Source organism: Desmodus rotundus, chromosome 3, assembly GCF_022682495.2.
Source record: "Desmodus rotundus isolate HL8 chromosome 3, HLdesRot8A.1, whole genome shotgun sequence".
NCBI classification, from domain to species: Eukaryota; Metazoa; Chordata; class Mammalia; order Chiroptera; family Phyllostomidae; genus Desmodus; species Desmodus rotundus.
In genome coordinates, this window is record NC_071389.1 from 103,072,399 (window position 1) to 103,093,223 (window position 20,825).

General features: G+C 39.2%; 2 protein-coding genes across 2 annotated transcripts in view; one reads left to right on the plus strand and one right to left on the minus strand.

Moving 5' to 3' along the window:
• RNF17 (ring finger protein 17) overlaps positions 1-5,717 on the plus strand; it is a 161,136-nt gene extending 155,419 nt beyond the window's left edge. Inside the window, exons 34-37 of the mRNA XM_024580800.3 lie at positions 1,344-1,479; positions 3,324-3,513; positions 4,861-4,963; positions 5,430-5,717. Of these exons, the coding sequence (XP_024436568.2) occupies positions 1,344-1,479; positions 3,324-3,513; positions 4,861-4,959 (425 nt within the window). The 3' untranslated portion in view covers positions 4,960-4,963; positions 5,430-5,717. The remainder of the gene's footprint in view (positions 1-1,343; positions 1,480-3,323; positions 3,514-4,860; positions 4,964-5,429) is intronic.
• A 170-nt stretch (positions 5,718-5,887) lies between these two features.
• Positions 5,888-20,825, minus strand: part of CPAP (centrosome assembly and centriole elongation protein) — a 76,773-nt gene continuing 61,835 nt past the window's right edge. Inside the window, exons 17-22 of the mRNA XM_053920688.2 lie at positions 11,023-11,087; positions 10,649-10,765; positions 8,961-9,101; positions 8,798-8,882; positions 8,594-8,714; positions 5,888-7,045 (exon numbers count right to left, since the gene is read on the minus strand). Coding sequence (XP_053776663.1) covers positions 6,853-7,045; positions 8,594-8,714; positions 8,798-8,882; positions 8,961-9,101; positions 10,649-10,765; positions 11,023-11,087 — 722 coding nt within the window. The 3' untranslated portion in view covers positions 5,888-6,852. The remainder of the gene's footprint in view (positions 7,046-8,593; positions 8,715-8,797; positions 8,883-8,960; positions 9,102-10,648; positions 10,766-11,022; positions 11,088-20,825) is intronic.

Here is a 20,825-nt window from a genome sequence, read left to right on the forward strand (position 1 = left end):
TTATTATGCAGACAGATGAGATTCTTACTGTTCTATTGATAACCTCCATATACTCAAATTATTTACAAGTTTGATAAAAATTGTTTTTTAAAAATCTCATTAGAGTATGAAGTATTTAAATGTCACTTGCCCACAACTACTTTTCTTTATAGAAATTTTGTGGAAAATATGATAAAGGGAGGGGCAGTAGAGCAACATAGGAACCCAAGGTGTATTCTGTCTGCTCTACCATCTGAAAGTGTATGAAGAAGAGGAATCATGTACTGTCATACTCATTGTTCCTCAACTTTACTCAAGCCTGGCATGCATTAACACACTTTTTACTGAGCAAAGGCTTACACCAGGTACCTGGTGGGACTGTGTGAGAACTAGTGGGGAAGCAGAGAAGGGACATGTGCATCAGTTCAGTGTAAGAACAGCTCCTGCTAAAGCAATGTGCCTGGCACCATTGGATCAGAGACCATGATAGGAGTTGGCTTTATGAAGTTGTATTGGAGTTGTACTGATCTTTGAAAGAAGAGATGTTTATCATAAAAAAGAAGGTCATGGGGCACCATCCAGATGGTGGAACAGTCATGTGCTGAAGTGATGTGTTTAGGTAGTACACTGGTGGTTGTGGTAGGAGTTGGCTGGGACTGGATTATGAACCCCAGAAACCAAACTTCTCAGGACTTGATATTGCAGGTGGTTAAGGTGCCACTGAAGAATTTTAAACAAGAAAGCAGTGTAATTGAAAATTTTATTTAATTCTATTGGTTTTATAGAGAATGTACTGGTGGAGGACAAACTTGAAAGCAGGAATAGCAGAAACTGTTTTATTAACCTCTGCAGAAAATGGTGGTCCAAATGAAGAGATTTGGGGAATACAGAGCCAGGGGGTTGTGGAAGGGTGATATAAGACCTGAGCAACAGCAAGACTTAAGCACCATGAGCATGGGAGAATGCCTTTCTTCAGGGCTTATAAAGTCTAAACCAGGGGTGTCAACTCATTTTCACCAGGGGCCACATCAACCTCATGGTTTTCTTCAAAGGGCCGAATGTAATTTAGGACTCTATACATGTAACTACTCCGTAACAGTTAAGCGAGAGCTCAGCACTGCCGCCAGGTAGAAACTAGGTGCAGGTCCAGATAAAACAAGGTGGAGGGCCGGATTCGGCGGGCCTTGTGTTTGCCACCTGCGGTCTAAACAGAAAAGAGCACAGCCAACATATGGCTAACTGTTGAGTGTTTAATTCTGAATAATGGCTATGTGGCGATTACATTTTCTTTGTACTTTACTGTGTTTTAAAAAACTATTAAAATAAAAGGCAATGTGATTTTTTCCCTTTTTCTGTCTTTCCAGAAATGCCTTGCCTTGCAGAATATGACGATGAATTATGGTATAGAGCAAAGATTGTTTCCATTAAAGAATTTAATCCTCTAGCCATCTTGGTTCAATTTGTGGATTACGGGTCAACTGAAAAGCTGACAATAAACAGGTTTTTAACAAAGTCAACTTATTTGAATTAGGACTCTTAGTCTTATTTGTTTTTAATAATTATTAGGAAGATTTTGACTTTTAAAAGAAAATATTTTGAAGCTGTTGGTATAGAGAATTTTTTAATCTAAGTTTTTTTATTGTGGTAAAATACACATAAAGCTTGCTGTTTTAGCCATGTTTAAGTGTACAGTTAACCAGTGACTGGCATCAGACACATCCAGTGTTGTGCAGCCACCGCCACTGTCCACTGCCAGGACCTTTTCATAAATCCCGAGCAGAAGCTCTGTACCCATTAAACAGTAACATTCCATTCCCCTTTTCCCGGCTCCTGTGTCACAGTTGTCTTTAAGTATAATCATACAGTGTTTGGTTTGTCCTTCAGTGTCTGACTGAGTTTACTTGACGTTATCATGGTTCATCCAATTGTTGCATGTATCAGAATCTCATTACTTTCTGGGTAACACGTCACTTTATGCATAGACTACATTTTGTTCACCTGTTCAAGGACACTTGGGTTGTGTCCCTGTGGTGACTGCTGTGAATAATGCTGCAGTGAACATGCCCAAGTAGTTGTTGGAGCCCCTCTTTCAGTTGTTGTGGGTGCGTCCCTGGGTGTGGAATTGCTGAATCACACAGTAATTCTGTGTTTAACTTTCTGATGATTTTACATTTCCCACCAGCAATAAAAAGGGTTCCACTTTCTTCACATCCTTGCCAACAGTTATTTGGGGGTTGGGGGGGTTGGTTTTATTTGTAGTATTTTTTTATATTGTGGTAAAATACCCATGTCACAAAATAGACTGTCTTAACCATTTTTAAATGTACAGTTAAGTAGTGGTAATCCTACTTACACTGTTGTGCAACCAGTCTCCAGAAATCTTTTTATTTTGTAAAACTGAAACTCTGTACCCATTAAACAAAAATTCCCATCCCCGCTCATCCAGCCCTGGCAGCCACCCCTCTGCAGTCAGTATGAATTTGACTACTGTACATCTGTACTACGAGTATTTGATTGTTGTGACTGGCATAACTCACTGAGCATAATGATCTCAAAGTGCATCCAAGTTACAGCCTGTGTCAAAAGTTTGTTCCCTTTTAAGGTTGAATTGTACATGCAGTACTACAATTTATATATCCATTCATCCATCAGTGGGCACTTGGGTTGATTCCACCTTTTGCTGTCGTGAATAATGCTCCTATGGGTGTACAGATAACTCCTGAAGGCCTGCTTTCCATTCTTTTGGTTATGTGTGTCCCCAGAAGTACAATTGCTGGGTCATATGCTCATTCTATTTTTAGTATTTGGAGGAACCACCAAACTGTTTTCCTTGTCAGCTGTACCATTTAAAAATTCCTGCTAAGGAAAAAAAAAAAAATTCGCACTAAGTGTCCGAAGTTCCCAGTTTCTCTCCACATCCTCACCAGCACTTTCTTGTGTGAGTGATGATGGTCATTCTAATGGGTGTGAGATGGTGTCTCATTGTGCCTTTGATTTGCATTTCCCTAGCTGAGAATCTTTTCGTGTATGTCGGCCATTTATGTATCTTCGTAGAAGTGTCTACTTTTAATGCGTATTTTTTTCTCCCATTCTGTACATTGCCTTTTCACTCTTACGTCCTTTGCAGTTTTTAGTTTGATGTAGTGGTTTATTTTTTTCTCAGTACGTCCTTTGCAGTTTTTAGTTTGATGTAGTGGTTTATTTTTTTCTCAGTGCCTATGCTTTTGGTATCATTGCCAAGAAATCACTGACAAATCCAAACTTTTGTTTTACAGTTTGAGCTCTTAGAGAATTTTAGTTGTAACATTCTGAACATTTTAATTTAAAAATTTCTTCTGTGACAGACTACGTCAGATTCCTCTTCACCTTATGCAGTATCCAGCCCAAGCCATAAAGGTTCTACTGGGAGGGTTTAAACCTCCCTTAAAAGATTCAGGAAAGACAAGAATACCATATTGTCCCAAGTGGAGTATGGAAGCATTGTGGGCTATGATAGACTGTCTTCAAGGAAAACAACTTTATGCTTCTTCCATGGTAAATATCTGGCTTAATTTTCCAGAATCCTTTTGAAGTTATTTCTAGAGTCCCTATTAACTTTCTAAAATGCTTTCTGCTCATGCAACTCTAGATGCAAACATGCGTCAACTAAAGTATATAAAGCTGTAAATACTATAGGATTAATTTTAAAACTTGTTAAAATGTCTTAGTGATATCATGACTAAGATAAAAGTGATCAAGATGTCTCCTGTAATTAGAGGATTTATAAGTCAGTGAGGGAAACCTGTAAACCAGTAATTAAAGAGGGTAACTTTGGGGAGTGCGAGAAGCAGCAGTGATGGGGATGTTTGATGTTCCTTAGCAGGCACTCCAGCACTTATATTGAAGAAGTAGGACAGGGAAGTGACCTTTGCTCTGCATCCTAGCAGATAAACAGGAAGGGCCAGAAGGGGGATTCTGGTCAGTCATAGAAAGGCTTGAATTACACTAAACCATACATACACTAATTTTGAATCGTTTAATGCAGAAGAACATCTATCAAAATAAGAAACTTCAGGTGATGTTTGGTGTAAATGTGCTTTCTTCTTTAGAGGTTAGCATGTCACAAAGGGGAGCCCACAGGCAGAATCCAGCCTGCACCCATGTTTTATATATACAGTGCAGTGTTTTAAAATAGGGAAATTTTACCCCCCTAAAAGTCTGTACTTGTGACTTCTGATTAAGTTTGTAAAATGCAGGAGCCCTAGTTCTCCCTTCCGAACCCCTTCACTTGGAAATACTCTCTCCAATTCACCCCAGCCTCACAGTGTTGTTTCAGCCCGACCTGTCCGGCTTTAGGGACCCAAGCTTTTAGGAGTCCTGGTGTACCGGCTGTGACAAGAATGAGCTCTTAAAGAAACAATGCTACTACTAGAAAGTGCTTTTTGAAAACCTTTGTACCTATCCAGCTCCTGTGTATACAGAATGGTGCGAATCGCTTCTGCAGTTTTCTCTCAAGCCCCTGAAAAGAGAATAAAGGCAGGGCAAGTAAATGTCCTTAGACATGCGTGTTTGTTGACCTCTGTGAGTAGCATTCAAATTTGATCAGTTTCTGCATAAAGGTATAATGTTTAATGTGTAGAATGTAAATGAATTTTAACAAGGATGGTGGTGTTCAAAGCTTGTTGGCTCCATGTAGGAAAACTTTGGAGGAGTTACATGTTAAATAAAGTAGAAGAATGGAAAGAATGTGATTTATCAGGAAACCATTACATACCTTTTCCAAGTGCTGAGTATAAATTATAAATAATTTTGAGAATGCTTTTTCTCTCCTGTCAGAGGTAGGAGGGAAAAAGACAGCAAAGACATTATTGTTTTTTCTTTACAACTGTATCTTAATTTTAGGCTCAGGAACCAGAACAAATTGTGACATTATATGAAGATGAACAGTATCCAGTTCACATGTCATTAGTAGAAATGGGGCTTGCAGAACAAGATGAATGATGATGTAAGTGTCACTTCGTGTTTACCTGTATAGCTGGCACAAAGCAGGTGACTAATGCCCATGAAAGCACCTTTGGACTTTCCTTGATTTCTCAAAGAAGTGACAATAGAGCTCAACAAGAATCTCTCCTAGATTTCTTCTTCATAGGTCCCTCAGCAGTGAAGGCCGGTATCAGAAGTTCTGTAAGTGTTAGAATGCTTGGAAAGGCTCTCGTGACCATCCCTAGTAGGAGGTAGTTATGGGGGTAAAGAAAGCAGAATAAAGGGGCCTCTATAAATAACTGAAGCACATCATTGTATGGGATGCATATAGCACCGTTGAATAATCAAGGTCCTAGTAACCAAGTTATCAAAGTACTTGGGTAACGAGCTTACTATGTCTTTATCCATTCACATAAAGTAACAAGTGATACAGGAACTAGATTTGAACATTAAGAAAAGGTGTAAATAGTACACTTTTTGTTTTTCAGGTATACAGCCCAGAAGAACGATTTTTGCTGTATGCAGACCATTTCAGGCTTGTTTTTCTCAACTTGTTCTGCAACAATGCTAGTCCCTTTTTCCCCCTTACACTTGGAACTGTTAGGAATTGTTTGAAAAATCATTAATAAATACTTCCTTTCAAATATTTTTGACCCATGGGGAGAAACCCATTTAATGTGTATTCAGCTTAAGAAATACGGTATTATCAATACAGGTGTAGGCACCTGTAGTAAGTACCTCTTCCCGAATCACTTTCTTTCCTGTGGAGGTGAGCACTCCTGTGAATTGGGTGTTTATCACTCTTACATAGGTCTTTGTGATTTTTTACTGTCGATGAATGCAGCCATAAACAAGGCAGTGTTGCTCTGCGTCACACAGTTACCTTTACTTTCCTATTTTATTTCTGCCATTTATCTGTATCGGTACATTTTATTCACTTTCACTGTTACATTCATCTGTGCGCGTAATTTATTCTGTTACTAAAATATTTTTAGGTTGTCACCAATTTTCTAGTATATATACTTACTAGTACAAGGTCATGGGCAATTGCTTTACAAAAGGAGGTTTTACTAGCTCACTGCATCATCAGAGTTCCTTGCCAACATGTGGTGTGGCCAGACCATAATGTGCGGTATATGGTACAAGTATAAAAAGGTAGCCCATTATAGTCACTTGTTTGCTCAGGTCCTTTATCCATTTTTCTGTTGAGTTGTTTGCAACTATCTTACTGATTTAGAGGATTCTTCATATTAATCCTTTGTCAGGTGTGTGTATCTTTTCCTAGTCTGTGGCTCACTACTCTCTTTTTGTGACATGTTTAGACAAACAGAAACTTCACTCATTTACCAACCTTTTAAGGTTTGGGCTTTCTATATTGCAATAAAAATCCTTCTCTATCCAATACTATTATTCTGCACGAAGTGACTAGACCCATCTATAATCCCATGAATTTAGGTGTAGATGACTTGCCCTTCCTTCAAGAACATCTTGCTTCTGTCACCCAGCCATCTCATAAATCATAGCAGCCTAGCATCTGTGGCCAACCAGCTCTGCCCTCCATTCTCAAGTGTCACATTTTGGCCAGTTAGAGCATCGCCCTCATCATCACTACTTTCTCCTCACTCTTCAGTTTATCTGTACTCACAGAGTGAACAAACTCTTCTGTTTTACCTTCCCGTTCCATTACAGATAAGCTTCTATAATAGATAAAATGCTTCTGTCCCTATGCATTTCAAGCATTATAAAATGCTATAAATTTTATTTTATATTCCAAGCATAATCTTGTCCATTTATACATATATACACACACAGAGTACATAGATATTAAACCACACAATCACAAGAAATGTTACTTTTTTAAACAAGAAAATCAAGTTAGTGTTATTTCATGATTAGTCACACACAGGAGCATTACAACTTTGTATCCATTAGAACATTACCATCCTTGTCTTTAACTCTTACTCGACCAGATGTGTATTTTGTTTCTTGATGACCATTTGCATAGACCGTTTTAACAGTGCCATCTGGATACTCCCGTCTCTTGAAGTGGGCAGTGTGTAGTTCTCTCTGGCCATTATTAAACTCTATGATTTTGCTGCCATCTCTGTAAATTTAAAACAGAATTTAATTTCTTGTCCTTTCCTCTGCACAAAACCTTCCACAGTGTTGCTGCTGTAGGTAGGTAATTCCAATTATCAGATTGGTGCTTACATGTACCCATAAAAAAGCTTTCTTTTAAATAAAATGTTTTCATCACAAAATGCTTAGGTTTCTTTGTTTTTTTAAATTTACATGTATTCTGCCTCTAAAAAAACTTAGGTACTGTATGAAAATACGGCTTTCAGGTTTGACAGTTACTCTCTTCACAAAGTTAAAAGCCACCTGAGTGCATGTTTGCATCAGCCTGGAGGAGGGAAGGAGAAGGATGAGACCCGAGGCCACTTCTGAAGCAGAATATGACAAATTAATACCAAGTTGACTGCTTGACAGTATGTCTGGGACATTCACACTGGACCCAAAGTAGAGAGAAATGAGTGCAGATAAAGAAATACTAGTCAGGAATTAATTCCTGAAAATGGAGAGAGGAATCCATGGAGTTCTTCATATTATTTTTTCTACCTTTTATTGTAGAAAACTTCAAACATCCAAAATATAATATACACATAAGGTTTTCCCCCAATTTTGGAACAAACTGCTATTAAATAAGCATCAGATAAAGTTAAAAACATTATCATGACCCTAAGAAGTCGCTACATTATTTGAATTATTGTTTCTACTTCCAAGTTCATGTCATGGAATTCAAGTCAGTTTAATTATCTGTGATGTGTTAGTTGTATTCAAGTTAACGGGTGCTTAACTGTCAGTCTGGGAGAGGAAGGTTAACAGATCTTCACCATGATTTGAATTAAAATGGTGATACAAGATGCTCATTACTGTGGACTGAAGAAGTCACTTAAAGAAGTCTCTAAGTTCTAGCACACTCAAGGATAAAAGAAAGGTTGATTTTAAAGAACAGGATCAGGGTGGCCAGAGGAAAAAAGTGCTTACAAGCTGGACAGAGTGGCTGGGTGGCTCAGCTGGAGCATCACCCCATACACTAAAATGTAGCAGGTTCAATTCCCAGTCAGGGCACATATCTAGGTTGCAGATTCAATCCCAGTTGGGATGCGTAGGGGATGCAACCCATAGATGTTTCTCCTCCCACCCTCCCAAACCCCATTCCCTTCCTCTCTCTCTGAAATCAATAAACATCCTCGGCTGAGGATTTAAAAAAAAAGAAAAAATGGTCACAGGATTATCTATCCTTAAAACTGACAGGGCAGCTTTTCCTTCTGTGTCTCGTTCACTGCTTTCAAATTTCACGAAATTAATTTCTAAATAAGCACTTGCCACTCTCCTTTCCTGAAGTGCCATATAGGTCCTTTTAGGTCTTGAGGCTAAGGACTATATATTAGGATCTGTTTCTCTCAAACTAGTTCTAATTCCAAAATGCTGAGAACACTTCTCACCCGCTCTGTCTTTGCTCGCTTCTAACTCACTGAAATTTTCAGTGATTTACATAAATGTTTTAAAAATTTTTTAATTCAACTGGTAATAAATGTTGAAGCATAAAAACTGGAAAACCTACAAACAAATATAACGGATATCATACCGTTGTACTCTGACAATTGTACCATCTGGGAAAATGCTTTCTTCTTGTCCATCAGCAAATAAATTTTTGATAGTCTGATCAGGAAATGTGATTTCTTTTCTTCCATCTGGGAAATGTTTTTCTGTTTAAAAATGATTATTATAAATATTTTATTTTTAAAGAAAGGGCAGAATTTAATAAGGAAAAGTTAGGGCAAGTTTTTACCTATCTGTCCACTTGAGAAATGCAAGACTTCTAGTCCTTCGGGGTAAGTGGTGTGGGTGGTCTGAGCAGCTGCGTAGTAGTAGATCTGTAAAGACGCAGAGTCACTATGCCTTTTCTTTGAGATGTTTACAGCACAGAGAAAACCAGCCCTGAGGAAACCTACCACTCTCTCATCTGGCATGACCTGCTTCACATCACCATTGAAGAAAGTGACAGTGATATTCTTTCCATCTGCACTCACTTCTTTTTGAGTTCCATTTGGAAACAGTACAACACGGCGCCCATCCTCATAAACCTTTTCTATCTACAAAAAAGAAACCCATTATCAATATGTAAGATTTCCTCCTGAGACGACACTGACAAAAAAAATCCCTCATTCTCTTCCTAATTGCCTACTTGGAAATTTTTCATAATAAAAAATAAAACATTCTTTCAAAAGAAGAGAAAAGTTAGTAATTTTCAACTTCAAGTATCAACACATCACCAACCTTATGTCACTCATTTCCCCCCAACAAACTCATTTGATGGACTTTTTTTAAAGCACACTGGTAACACCATCTATAAACACTTCAGTAGATATCTGTAATGAAAGGATTTTTATTACCATCAATACTGTTTCCCCTAAATTTACAAAAAAAGGCTTTTTTTATAGTTCATTCGAATCAGGATCAAAACCAGATCCACACACACTTAGTTCATGTGTCTTAAATTTTAATTTTTAACAGTCACCTCCTGTCCCCCTTTTTAATGCCAACTATTGAAGAAACTATGTCATTGAACATGTAAAATTTCCCACATTCTAGGTTTGGCTGATTGCTTTCCTGTAATGGTATGTGTCATCTAACATGTTCACAGCCCCTGTATTTCCTAAAAAGACTGGTAGTTAGATCTAAACGCTTGACTAACTTCCAGCTGAATTATTCTGACAAGACTACTTTGTAGGTGCTCCTCTGAGCTTCCCATGGCCACATGTTCGAAAGTACAGTATGTGGTACCCCGACCACAGGGCTGACTGGGTCACAGGAGGTCTGCCATGAAGCCCATCACCCTTTCGCCCAGGGTTTCAGGAGTCATGACTGCTGCCTAGATCCCTTTCTTCTTTAGAGTTTGCAATCTGATGATTCCCTAATTTTCTCACCCCCTTTCTGTACTAGCAGGAATTCTTCTACAACAGAAAAGCTTTCCTCACCAACAGTGTGTTAACGTAAAGCAGAGTTGCACAGGAAAAGTCTACTTAACTTCTTATTGACTTGTTCTTTGTCCTTCCCTCATTTCTCACCATTAGCAGTGAACTCTGGCCTTATACTTTCAATTAAAATGGATCAGATCAGGGTATTTGGAAAAGTTAGTTTTCTATAAACCTAAGGAAAAATTCCCTTATCACCTCCCCAGTAACAAACTCTGTTTATGCCCCCACCATTCTCATTCCCCCTTCCAGCTGGAACTCCCTGCCAGGCAGCAGCTTTCCTGCTCACAACCTCCCCAGGCTCAGGGAGAGAACTGCAGGCTGACAACGGAGAGAGGCAGCTGATCCAGAACACAGTGTTTAAGAAAGGCTGCAGGGAGGGTAAGGCTTTCCTCATCACCTGAGGCTTTTAGCTGTGTCTGGAGGAAGGACAAAGGGTTTGGAAAAAGGGACTATATTCCTCCTTTTGCTAGAAATGGCAATTAATGCATGTTGAACATTTTTAGATGAGTCCAAAAAATCAAGCCGAGGTCACGCCTCAAGGTATTAATGTTCTTAAGCCCCCATCAACAGTCTTAAACTATTTTAGAATCTAAGAGTTTCAACTCTTATTTTAACCCGTTTTTATTTTTTATAGTAGTCATTATTTTTTTAAACATTCTAACCTTTCCATCAGGATGACTGATTTCTCCCTGAATTTCTTCTTTATCCTCTTTTTCATCCTCTTTATATTCAGGATTTGGGAGATCCACTGATTCAGGGGGCTCCCTGGGAGAGGCAGTCTGTAAGAACAAGAGGTCTCAGCTGTCCTGAAGGACATGTGATACCGTGTCAAGCAAGCTAAAATTTAAACTTATTTCCAAAAGCCATTTCCTACTATTACAGGATCTATTACTAGTGTTTGGTATTACATAGAAAATATGCACAATGTTAAATAAAAAGTCTCCTGTATAAATAGTTTATAAACACATCAGTTAACTAATCAATTTTAAGCCTGAGTCATCTATGTTTGAATATATAAAAATGTAAAGAGATTTACTTGTCCCTTATCTGAAATGCATAAATCACGAGAAGGCACAGACTTGGATCTCCGAGATGGATTGCCTGTTAGAATATAATTGTCAGAGTTAGTTTTAATATTTAATCGAGAGTTTTAAGTTTACTTAATATTATAGTGAAGCATCTACTTAGTTCATATCCTTTTGTGAACTGCTGTTATCTGTTAATTAAGAAGTTTTAATATTTTCCTTTACTAATTCATAGGAGTTCATTACAGAAGTTCAAATATTTATTCAGGTACTTAAGTCCTGAGCGTCCAAGAAAGACAAAGACAGTATTTGTTCTCTGAGAGTTCACAATCCAGAGGAAGACAGGCGCTCTCAGCTACCCACAGACCCACAGGGCTGTGGAGATAATCACAAGAACTTCAGGTAGAGAGTAGGTCTGGGGAACAGGTAATAAGAGGCATCCACACGACACAGAGAATTTGACTTGAAAAATTAACTGGATGTTTAATTAAAATCTAGACCTAATAGCTGTAGTCTATAAACTTTTTAGATCATGATCAAACCAATCACATATTGTATTAGCAATATGTATTATAAAATAAGCATACACACACACCACTACTACCACCATATACCAAACTGAGGTGAATTTTTAAAAATATATTAAAACTCTAATATTTTCTTCTTATATGTTAACACGACATATTATTGAATTGGCCAGAAGGTTCACTTGGTATTTCCGTAAGATGGCTCTAGCCCTTAGTTGTCTTTGACATCATTAGAAAAAATTTTGTTAAATTGTATTGTCACACCTGTCTATCAATGTGCATTTAAAAAAAAAAAAATCAAAATTGGTGAATTTTTGTGGAGCCATTTTACTAGTGAAGATGGAAGAAAACAGGCAATATTTTCAATATATTATGCTTATTATTTCAAGAAAGGTAAAAGCGCAACGAAAACGCAAAAAAAGATCTGTGCAAAAAAGAGGAGAGGGTGCTGTGACTGATTGAAAGTGTCAAAAGTGGTTTGCGAAGTTTCGTGCTGGAGACTTCTCACTGGATGATGCTCCACAGTCAGGTAGACCACTTCAAGTTCACAGTGATCAAACGGAGAACAATCAAAGTTCTACCATGCACGAGACAGCTGACATAATCAAAATATCCCAATCAACAAAGTTGTTGGTGAAAATGAAAAGTTTACAAAAAAAGCTAAACAAACTTTTTGGTCAACCCAATATAAATAACCCCAAATTTGAAGGGTGTTGAGCAAGTGCCAGATTCTGACTTACATGTTAAAACTAGAATGGATACGCAATGCTATGGGGAGAACAGACTAGAGAAGACTGAAGGCAGAGTGAGATAGGAGACTGGTAGGCACACGAGAAGGTTTGTGTAGCACCCATGAGGCAGAAATGACTCGAGTGCACTGTGTCAAATCATTGGTTCATAGGTCCGAAACTGGCAAGTATTAGCAATTCCATATGATTCAACCTACTTAATCAATTCAGAAAATAACATCAGAAGGATTACTTCAAGAATTGATGAAAATAGGAGGTAACAAAAAGGAATCAAGAAGTACATGGGTTTTGGCTTGAGCAGAGGTGGATGGTAGGCAAGGTTCTGGAAATAAACAGAGTGTTCTGTTTTAGATATGATCAAGAACAATTTCCTCAACCTGATAAGTGAAAATAAACTATACAGTACAATTTGAGCTCTGTGTTACATTATTTCTAAATTTGATACCCACTTCCCATAGAAAAGATTAATATCCCCATTTCATAGATGAAGAAATCAAGGTCAAGAGAGAGATTAGATAACTTAACCAACGTTGTCAACTAATAAAACGCAAAACCAAGACCTGCACAGTTAAACCCAAGTTGTTCAAAAGTCAACTGTATTTTCAATGTGCAGTTGGGAAGCTGCATATATGGAAAGCAGACTTCAGTTATACATCAATAATTGACTCCACAGGCAGTTGGCACCCCCTAAACCCCACACTATTCAAGGGCTAACTGTATAGAAATAATACCGTTAGAAGAGGAAAGGGAACTAAGATTTTAAAAGAGTAAAGAAAGCCAAATGCGGGCCATCAGATTCCATTAGAAAGGCAAACATTTGAATAGCTGGTATTCCAAAAGAAGAGAGGGAGAAGACAGCAGAGTGCTTATTTAATTTAAAGAAATTAAAGTTAATATTTAATTTAGAAAATAATAGCTGAGAACTTCTCAAACCCAGGTAAGGACTTGGACATATAAGTCCATAAAACTAATAGAACAACCTATAATCTCAATGCAAAAAGAACACCTCTAAGACACATTATAACAAAACTGTCAAAATCAATGATAGTAAAAGACTCTTAAAGGCAACCAGGAGGGAAAAAAAAAAAAAGGTAACCTACACAGGAACCCCTTAGGCCAGAAGTAGACTTCTCAGCAGAAACTCTGAAGGCCAAGAGAAAACAGAATAACATATTCAAAGTGCTAAAATATAAAAAATGCCAGCCAAGAATACTTTATCTGCTAAAATTATTCTTGCAGAGAAGAAGGAGAAATAAAGACTTTCCCAGACAAAGGCTATAAGCAAGATCATTACTATTAGACCTGCCTTGCAAGAAATGACTGAAAGGAGTTATTCAAGCTGAAACAAAAGGACAGTAATGAGCAACATAAAATCATACAAAAGTACACAATATGCTGCTAAAGGTGAAAATTTATAATCTGACGTAGAAACTCTGTAACAGCATGGTGTATTAACCACTTATAAAGGTTAAAGAAAAACTTATAACTAGAACTGATGAAGGAATTGAGTAAAGTAGCAGGATTTAAAATAAATATCCAGAAATCCGGTGCGTTTTATACACCAATAATGAACTAACAGAAAGGGATACTAAGAAAACAATCCCATTCACAATTACTTCAAAAAGAAAAAAATACCTAGGAACAAATTTAGCCAAAGATGAAAAAGACTTGTACTTGGAAAATTATAAGATAATGAAAAAAGAAATTGAAGAAGATACAAATAATTAGAAGCCTATAACATGTTCATGGATAAGAAGAATTAACATCATTAAAATGTCCATACTACCCAAAGCAATCTAAAGATTCAATGCAATTCCTATCAAGATACCAATGGCATATTTCAGAGAATTAGAACAAATATTCGAAAAAATGTAGATGGAACCACAAAAAGACTCCAACTAGCCAAAGTAATTTTGAGAAAAGAACAAAGTTGGAGGAATCCTGGTACCTGATATCAAATTATACTACAAGGCCATAGTAATCGAAACAGCATGGTACAGGCATAAAAACAGACACACAGATCAATGGAATAGAATAGCCCAGAAATAAACTCAAGCCTTTATAGTAAATTAATATTTGACAAAGGAGGTAAAAACACAATGCGGTAAAGATAGTCTGTTCAATAAATGATGGTGGGAAAATTAGATGCATGCAAAAAAATGAAGCCCACCTTCTTACACTACACACAAGAATTAACTCAAAATGGATTAAAGACTTAAACATTAGACTCAAAATCATAAAAATCCTAGAAGAAAACACAGGCAGTAAAACATTGGACATTTTTCATAGCAATATTTTTTTCCGGATATATCACTGTGCAAGGGGGAAAAAAGAAAATAAACAGGACTACATCAAACTAAAAAGTTTTTCACAGGAAAGGAAATCATCAACAAAATGAAAAGACAACCCCCTGAATAGGAGAACATATTCACATGTTCTCCTATTCAATGATACATCTGATAAGGGGTTAAAATCCAAACTTTACAAAGAACTCAACACTAAAAATATAGCCAAATTAAAAAATGGGCAAAGGACCCAAATAGACACTTCTCCAAAGAGGATATCCAGATGTCCAATAGACATATGAAAAAATGCTGAACATCATTATCCTAAGAGAGATGCAAATTAAAACCACAATGAGGTACCATCTCACACCAGTCAGAGTGGCCAACAGAAACAAATCCACAAACAAATGTTGGAGAGGATGCGGAGAAAAGGGAACCCTAGTGCACTGTTGGTGGGAATGCAGACTGGTGAGGCCACTGTGGAAAACAATATGGAATTTCCTCAGAAAACTAAAAATGGAACTGCCCTTTGACCCAGCAATTCCGCTGCTGGGATTATTCCCTAAGAACCCTGAAACACCAATCCAAAAGAACCTGTGCACCCCAATGTTCATAGCAGCACAATTTACAATAGCCAAGTGCTGGAAGCAACCTAACTTCCCATCAGCAAATGAGTGGATCAAAAAACAATGGTACATTTACACAATGGAATTCTACGCAGCAGAGAGAAAGAAGGAGCTTATACCCTTTGCAACAGCATGGATGGAACTGGAGAGCATTATGCTAAGTGAAATAAGCCACACGGTGAGGGACAAATACCATATGATCTCACCTTTAACTGGAACATAATCAATAGAAGAAAAAAGCAAACAAAATATAACCAGAGACATTGAAGTTAAGAACAATCTAACAATAGCTGGGGGGTGGGGGGGGACAGTGGGAAGAGGGGATTACAGGAACTACTATAAAGGACACATGGACAAAATCAAGGGGGAGATGGGGGAGGGAGGTGGGTTCAGCTGGGGTGGGGTGGAGGGATGGGGAGAAAAGGCATACAACTAATTGAATAACAATAAAAATTTTTAAAAAAGAAAAACATTACAACTGATATGACATAAATATATAGGATCATAAATGAATACTATAAACAATTATATGCCAACAAATTAGATAACCTACAAAAAACCAGAAACATTTCTAAAAACAAGGAACATTCCTGCCAAGTTTGAATCAGGAAGAAACAGTAAACCTGTACAGACAAGTTGAAGACCCTGAATCAGTAGTCAAAAACCTCCCAACACAGAAAAACCCCATGACCAGACAGTTTCGCTGCTGAATTCTACCAAACATTTAAAGATGCCAATCCTTTCCAAAATTTACACAAAAATTGAAGATGAGGAATATTTCCAAACTGATTCTACAAGACCGCATTACCCTGATACCAAAGCCAAATAAGGACACTACAAGAAAACAATACGCCAACAGCAGCCCTAATGAACACAGATGCAAAAATTCTCAACAAAATACTAGCAAACCAAGTTTAAGAACATATTAAAAGGATTATACACCATGACAACTAGGATTTATCCCTGGCATGCAAGGGTGGATCTACATATGCAAATCAATAACATAGCACATTAATAGAATGAAAGATAAAAACATGATGATCTCAATGTATGTAACAAAAAGCTTTTGACAAAATACATCCTTTTCATGAGAAAGACCCATGACAGAGTGTATATAGAAGAAATACACTTCAATATAACAAAGGCCATATACAACAAACCCATACAAAATATATTCAATGGTAAAAAATGGAAAGATTTTCCTCCAAGATCAGGAACGGGACATAGATGCCCACTCTAATACTGGAAGTCCTGGTGATAGCAAGTAGGAAAGACATAGAAAACGTAACCAATTTTAAAAGACAAAGGAATACTCATTATTTGTACATAATGTGATTTTGTACATTGAAAATCCGAGACTTACGGCCAAGATGGAGGTATACGTAGACATATTTTGCCTCCTTGCACAACCAAAAGAAGGACAACAACAAATTTAAAAACAAAAAAATAACAAGAACTGCCAGAAAATCAAACTGAATGGGAGATGGACAACCAAGGAGTTAAAGAAGAAACATTCATTCAGATTGGTAGGAGGAGTGGAGACAGGCATCTGGGGCAAAGAGGACTCCCAGCAAGGCAACAGACGGGGCCAGGTGAGGTGGCAGCTGGCGTACCAGGAGATCCCACATTTGTTTGCAGATAAACTGGGAGGAAAAACTGGGGAGCCAGACAGACCACACAACACAGGGTTCCAGCATGGGAAAAGCAAGCCTCAAAACCTCTGGCTATAAAATGCTGTGTGGGTTGCAGTGGTGGGAGAAACTCCCAGCCTCACAGGAGTTCGTCAGAGACACCGACAGGGTCCTAGAATGTACACAAACCCACCCACCCTGGAATCAGCACCAGAAGGGCCAAATTTGCTTGTGAGTAGTGAGGGAAGTGACTGAAAGCCAGCAGAGAGCTGAGAAAGCGGCACTGTTCCCTCTCAGATGCCTCCCCCACACCAGCACCACAACGCGACAATGTGGGTTGCCCTACCGTAGTGAATACCTCAGGCTTTGCCCCTTACAAAGTAACCACTGCGCAGAGACAAAAATATATACATATATATGGCCCTAATGAAAGAACAGATCAAAGCTCCAAAAATGGAACGAACCGATGAAGAGAGAGCAAACCTATCAGATGCAGAGTTCAAAACGCTGGTAATCAGGATGCGCACAGAACTGATTGAGCTCAGTCGCAAAATGAAGGAACACATGAAGGCTACACAAAGTGAAATGAAGAGAAATGTACTGGAAACTAACAATGAAGGGAAGGAAACTGGGACTCGAATCAATGATTTGGAACAGAAGGAAGAAATAAACATTCAACCAGAACAGAATGAAGAAACAAGAATTCAAAAAAGTGAGGAGAGGCTTAGGAACCTCCGGGACAACTTTAAACGTTCCAACATCTGAATCATAGGGGTGCCAGAAGAAGAAGAGGAAGAACAAGAAATTGAAAACTTATTTGAAACAACAATGAAGGAGAACTTCCCCAATGTGGCAAATGAAATAACTTCCAGGAATTCCAGGAAGCTCAGAAAGTCCCAAAGAAGTTGGACTCAAGGAAGAATACAAGACACAACATAATTACATTAGTGAAGATTTAAACAGAAGGAGAGAGTCTTAAAAGCAGCAAGAGAAAAGGACACAGTTACCTACAAAGGAGTTGCCCTAAGGCTATCAGCTGATTTCTAAAAAGAAACCTTGCAGGCAAGAAGGGGCTGGAAAGAAGTATTCAAAGTGATGAAAAGCAAGGACCTACATCCAAGATTACTCTATCCAGCAAAACTATCATTTAGAATGGAAGGGCAGATAAAGTGCTTCCCAGATAAGGTCAAGTTAAAGGAGTTCATCATCACCAAGCCATTATTATATGGAATATTAAAGGGAACTCTACAAGATCAAAAATATAAACATTAAAATGGCAACAAATTCAGAATTATCAATAACCAAAACTAAAAAAGAACAAAAACAAAAAGAAACTAAGCAAAAAACTAGAACAGAAACAGAAGTGCAGAAATGAAGATTACACAGAGGGTTATCAGTGGGGAGGGGAAAAGGTACAGGGAATAAGAAGCCTAAATGGTAGGTACAAAATAGACATGGGGAGGGGGGGCGTATTAAAAATAGCATAGGAAATGGCTGGGAAGCAAGATGGCAGCAAGATAGGTGGAGTAGAGTCCACTTCCCCCTGGGCACAGGTAGATCACCTAGCCGATCTTCTGAGAAACAGACTGAACACCCAACAGTATCCCAGCATATATGAAGGTTGGAGGCCAAAAACTTATAGAGGACATTGAAGAATCAGATGGTAAGGAGATTGCTTTGGGACAATAAGGTCCCTGAGACAAGCCCAGAGACCAGGGTGGCTGCAGCCCCAGGCCTGGCAGCTGCTGGGCCTCCTGCAAGATTCTTGGTAGAGAACCAAGTCGATGGCTCCCTCCCCTGCCACACAGGGAGGATAGAGCGGCACCAGGATGAACCTGGAGGCTTGAAGTCACTGCGGGGAATAAGGATGAAGTGGCAAACACACAGTAGAGGTATCTACCTGCTGAGGCTGTGGACGCCGGATGGGACATTACCAGAGAAATTGGGGAGCCAAGTGTGCCTAGAGAAGGGAGATGAATTGGACCCTGACCGGGATAGTCACCGGTCTAGTTGTAAAGCTGAGCTGTGACACAGCAGCTGCAGCCTCAGCCAGAGGCCCAACCCTGACACCACTGCTGGGGGCCACACCCCCTGTTCTCCCCCAACCCCTCCTGCAGCGTTAAAGGTGACTGCCTGCGCCTGAGGCCCCATTGGTGCAGGCCTAACCCCGCAACCCTACAGCTGTGCCACGGCAGCAGCAGATGCTGTGCACCCACAACCGCCGCCTCGGAGGCATGCAGAGAGCCCAGCTGCATCCTGCCCGTTCGAGTTGCACAGGCTGCGTTCGCCCAGGACCACCGCACTAGAGGAGTGCACACACACCCCTCAGCAGTCACTAAGGTGCTCCTGCCCTGTGGCGCCAGACTAGCCTGCTAAGAGGAAGGAGGAGACTCCCCATGCGGCACAGGAGGCCTGCAGGGTCCAGGGAGTTAGCAGTCCACAGAAAGACTTAAGACTATGGGGAAGCCGAACTACCCTGAAGAGACTTTGAGAATCCCTAGCACAAAGGACAGAGAAGACCAAGGTGGTGTGTGAGTTGCTGCGAATTAGTGCACTTTAAGGACAACACAACTGGTGGACTGAAGGTGTATGCGCCACCCTGCCCTGGCAAACTGAGAAACTGGGCTGGGCTGGAGGCTGGGCAACGGTGAAGAGCGTAGCTCACACCTGGCCCGCATTCACGCAAAATCACAGGAGAAGAGAAAAACGAAACCCAACCCCCCACAATTGAAAATAATACATAGCAGCTGAATCTTAGCCCATTTCACTGTCTTACAGAAATTTACTGCTGCTGTAGTTAACTCTATTCTCTAGCATACTACACCTATTTCTATTCTTTACTCTCACTTTACCTCTTAATCTGACCTCCCACAAGCTGAGTTTTCTGAATCCAACTCAATCCTTCCCTCCTCTAACAAAAGAGTCTTATCTTTTTTCCACCCTTTCTAAATAGTAGCTAGTTGGGTGAAATATCACAGTTAACACTATACATATCCAAAGAATCTCGATCTTTTCTCTGCGAGTTTGTACTTTAAATCCCATAGAATACACTCCTGCTTAGTACATTTTGCCTTACCCCTCCAACTGATCACATAAAAGAGGAGTTGGGAGCTGTGAACAACAGTATACCTGCTGCAAGAGAGAACCTCCTAACAAAGGAACCACCAACACATAATAAAGGAAGAAGGTGAAGGAATGAGTGGAAGCCACACTAACCTCCACCCAAGACCAATCTGGAATTACAACTAAATGGTGAAGAAATTGCCCAGAACAAACAACTGAACAATAGCGAGAGAGAAAACGCAAAACTTTGGACAGAAGAACCAGCTTCAACACAACCTGTCCACACCCACACAACAGCATACAAGAAAGGTGGGCAAAGTGAACCTCAGTTAACCAGCTGGAGGGAAGGACCCACCAAAGAAAAACCCAACAACAACCAAAATCCAAACACATACAACAGAGAGCCAATATAAACGACAGCCCAAGAGCAGCAAGTTCAGGAAATCAAGGAGATTGCACCACTGAATCCCACTGGCATTCTACCATAAAAATTCACAACATAAACCCAGGAAGTCAGAACAGATCAATTGCAGAAGCAGAGGCTAACAAGAAGAATCTCTCAAACAATGGGAAGACAAAGAAACCCCAAACGAAAGGAAAGGACGAAGCCTCAGAAAGAATGCTAAATGAAATAGAGGCAAGTCAACTATCAGATACTGAGTTCAAAGCAATGGTTGTCAGGAAGCTCAATGAGCTCACAGAGAATTACCAGTAACTACAGAGAAACTACAATGAACTCACTGCAAACTATATAAACATAAAAAAAGAAATAGAAACTATCAACACGGGCCAAGAGAAAATGAAGAATACAACTTCTGAACTGAAGAACACAGCAGAAGGAATCAAAAGCAGGTTACACGAAGCGGAGGATCGAATCAGTGAGCTGGAGGACAAGATGGAAAAAAACTCCAAGAAACAGCAAGAAAAGAAAAC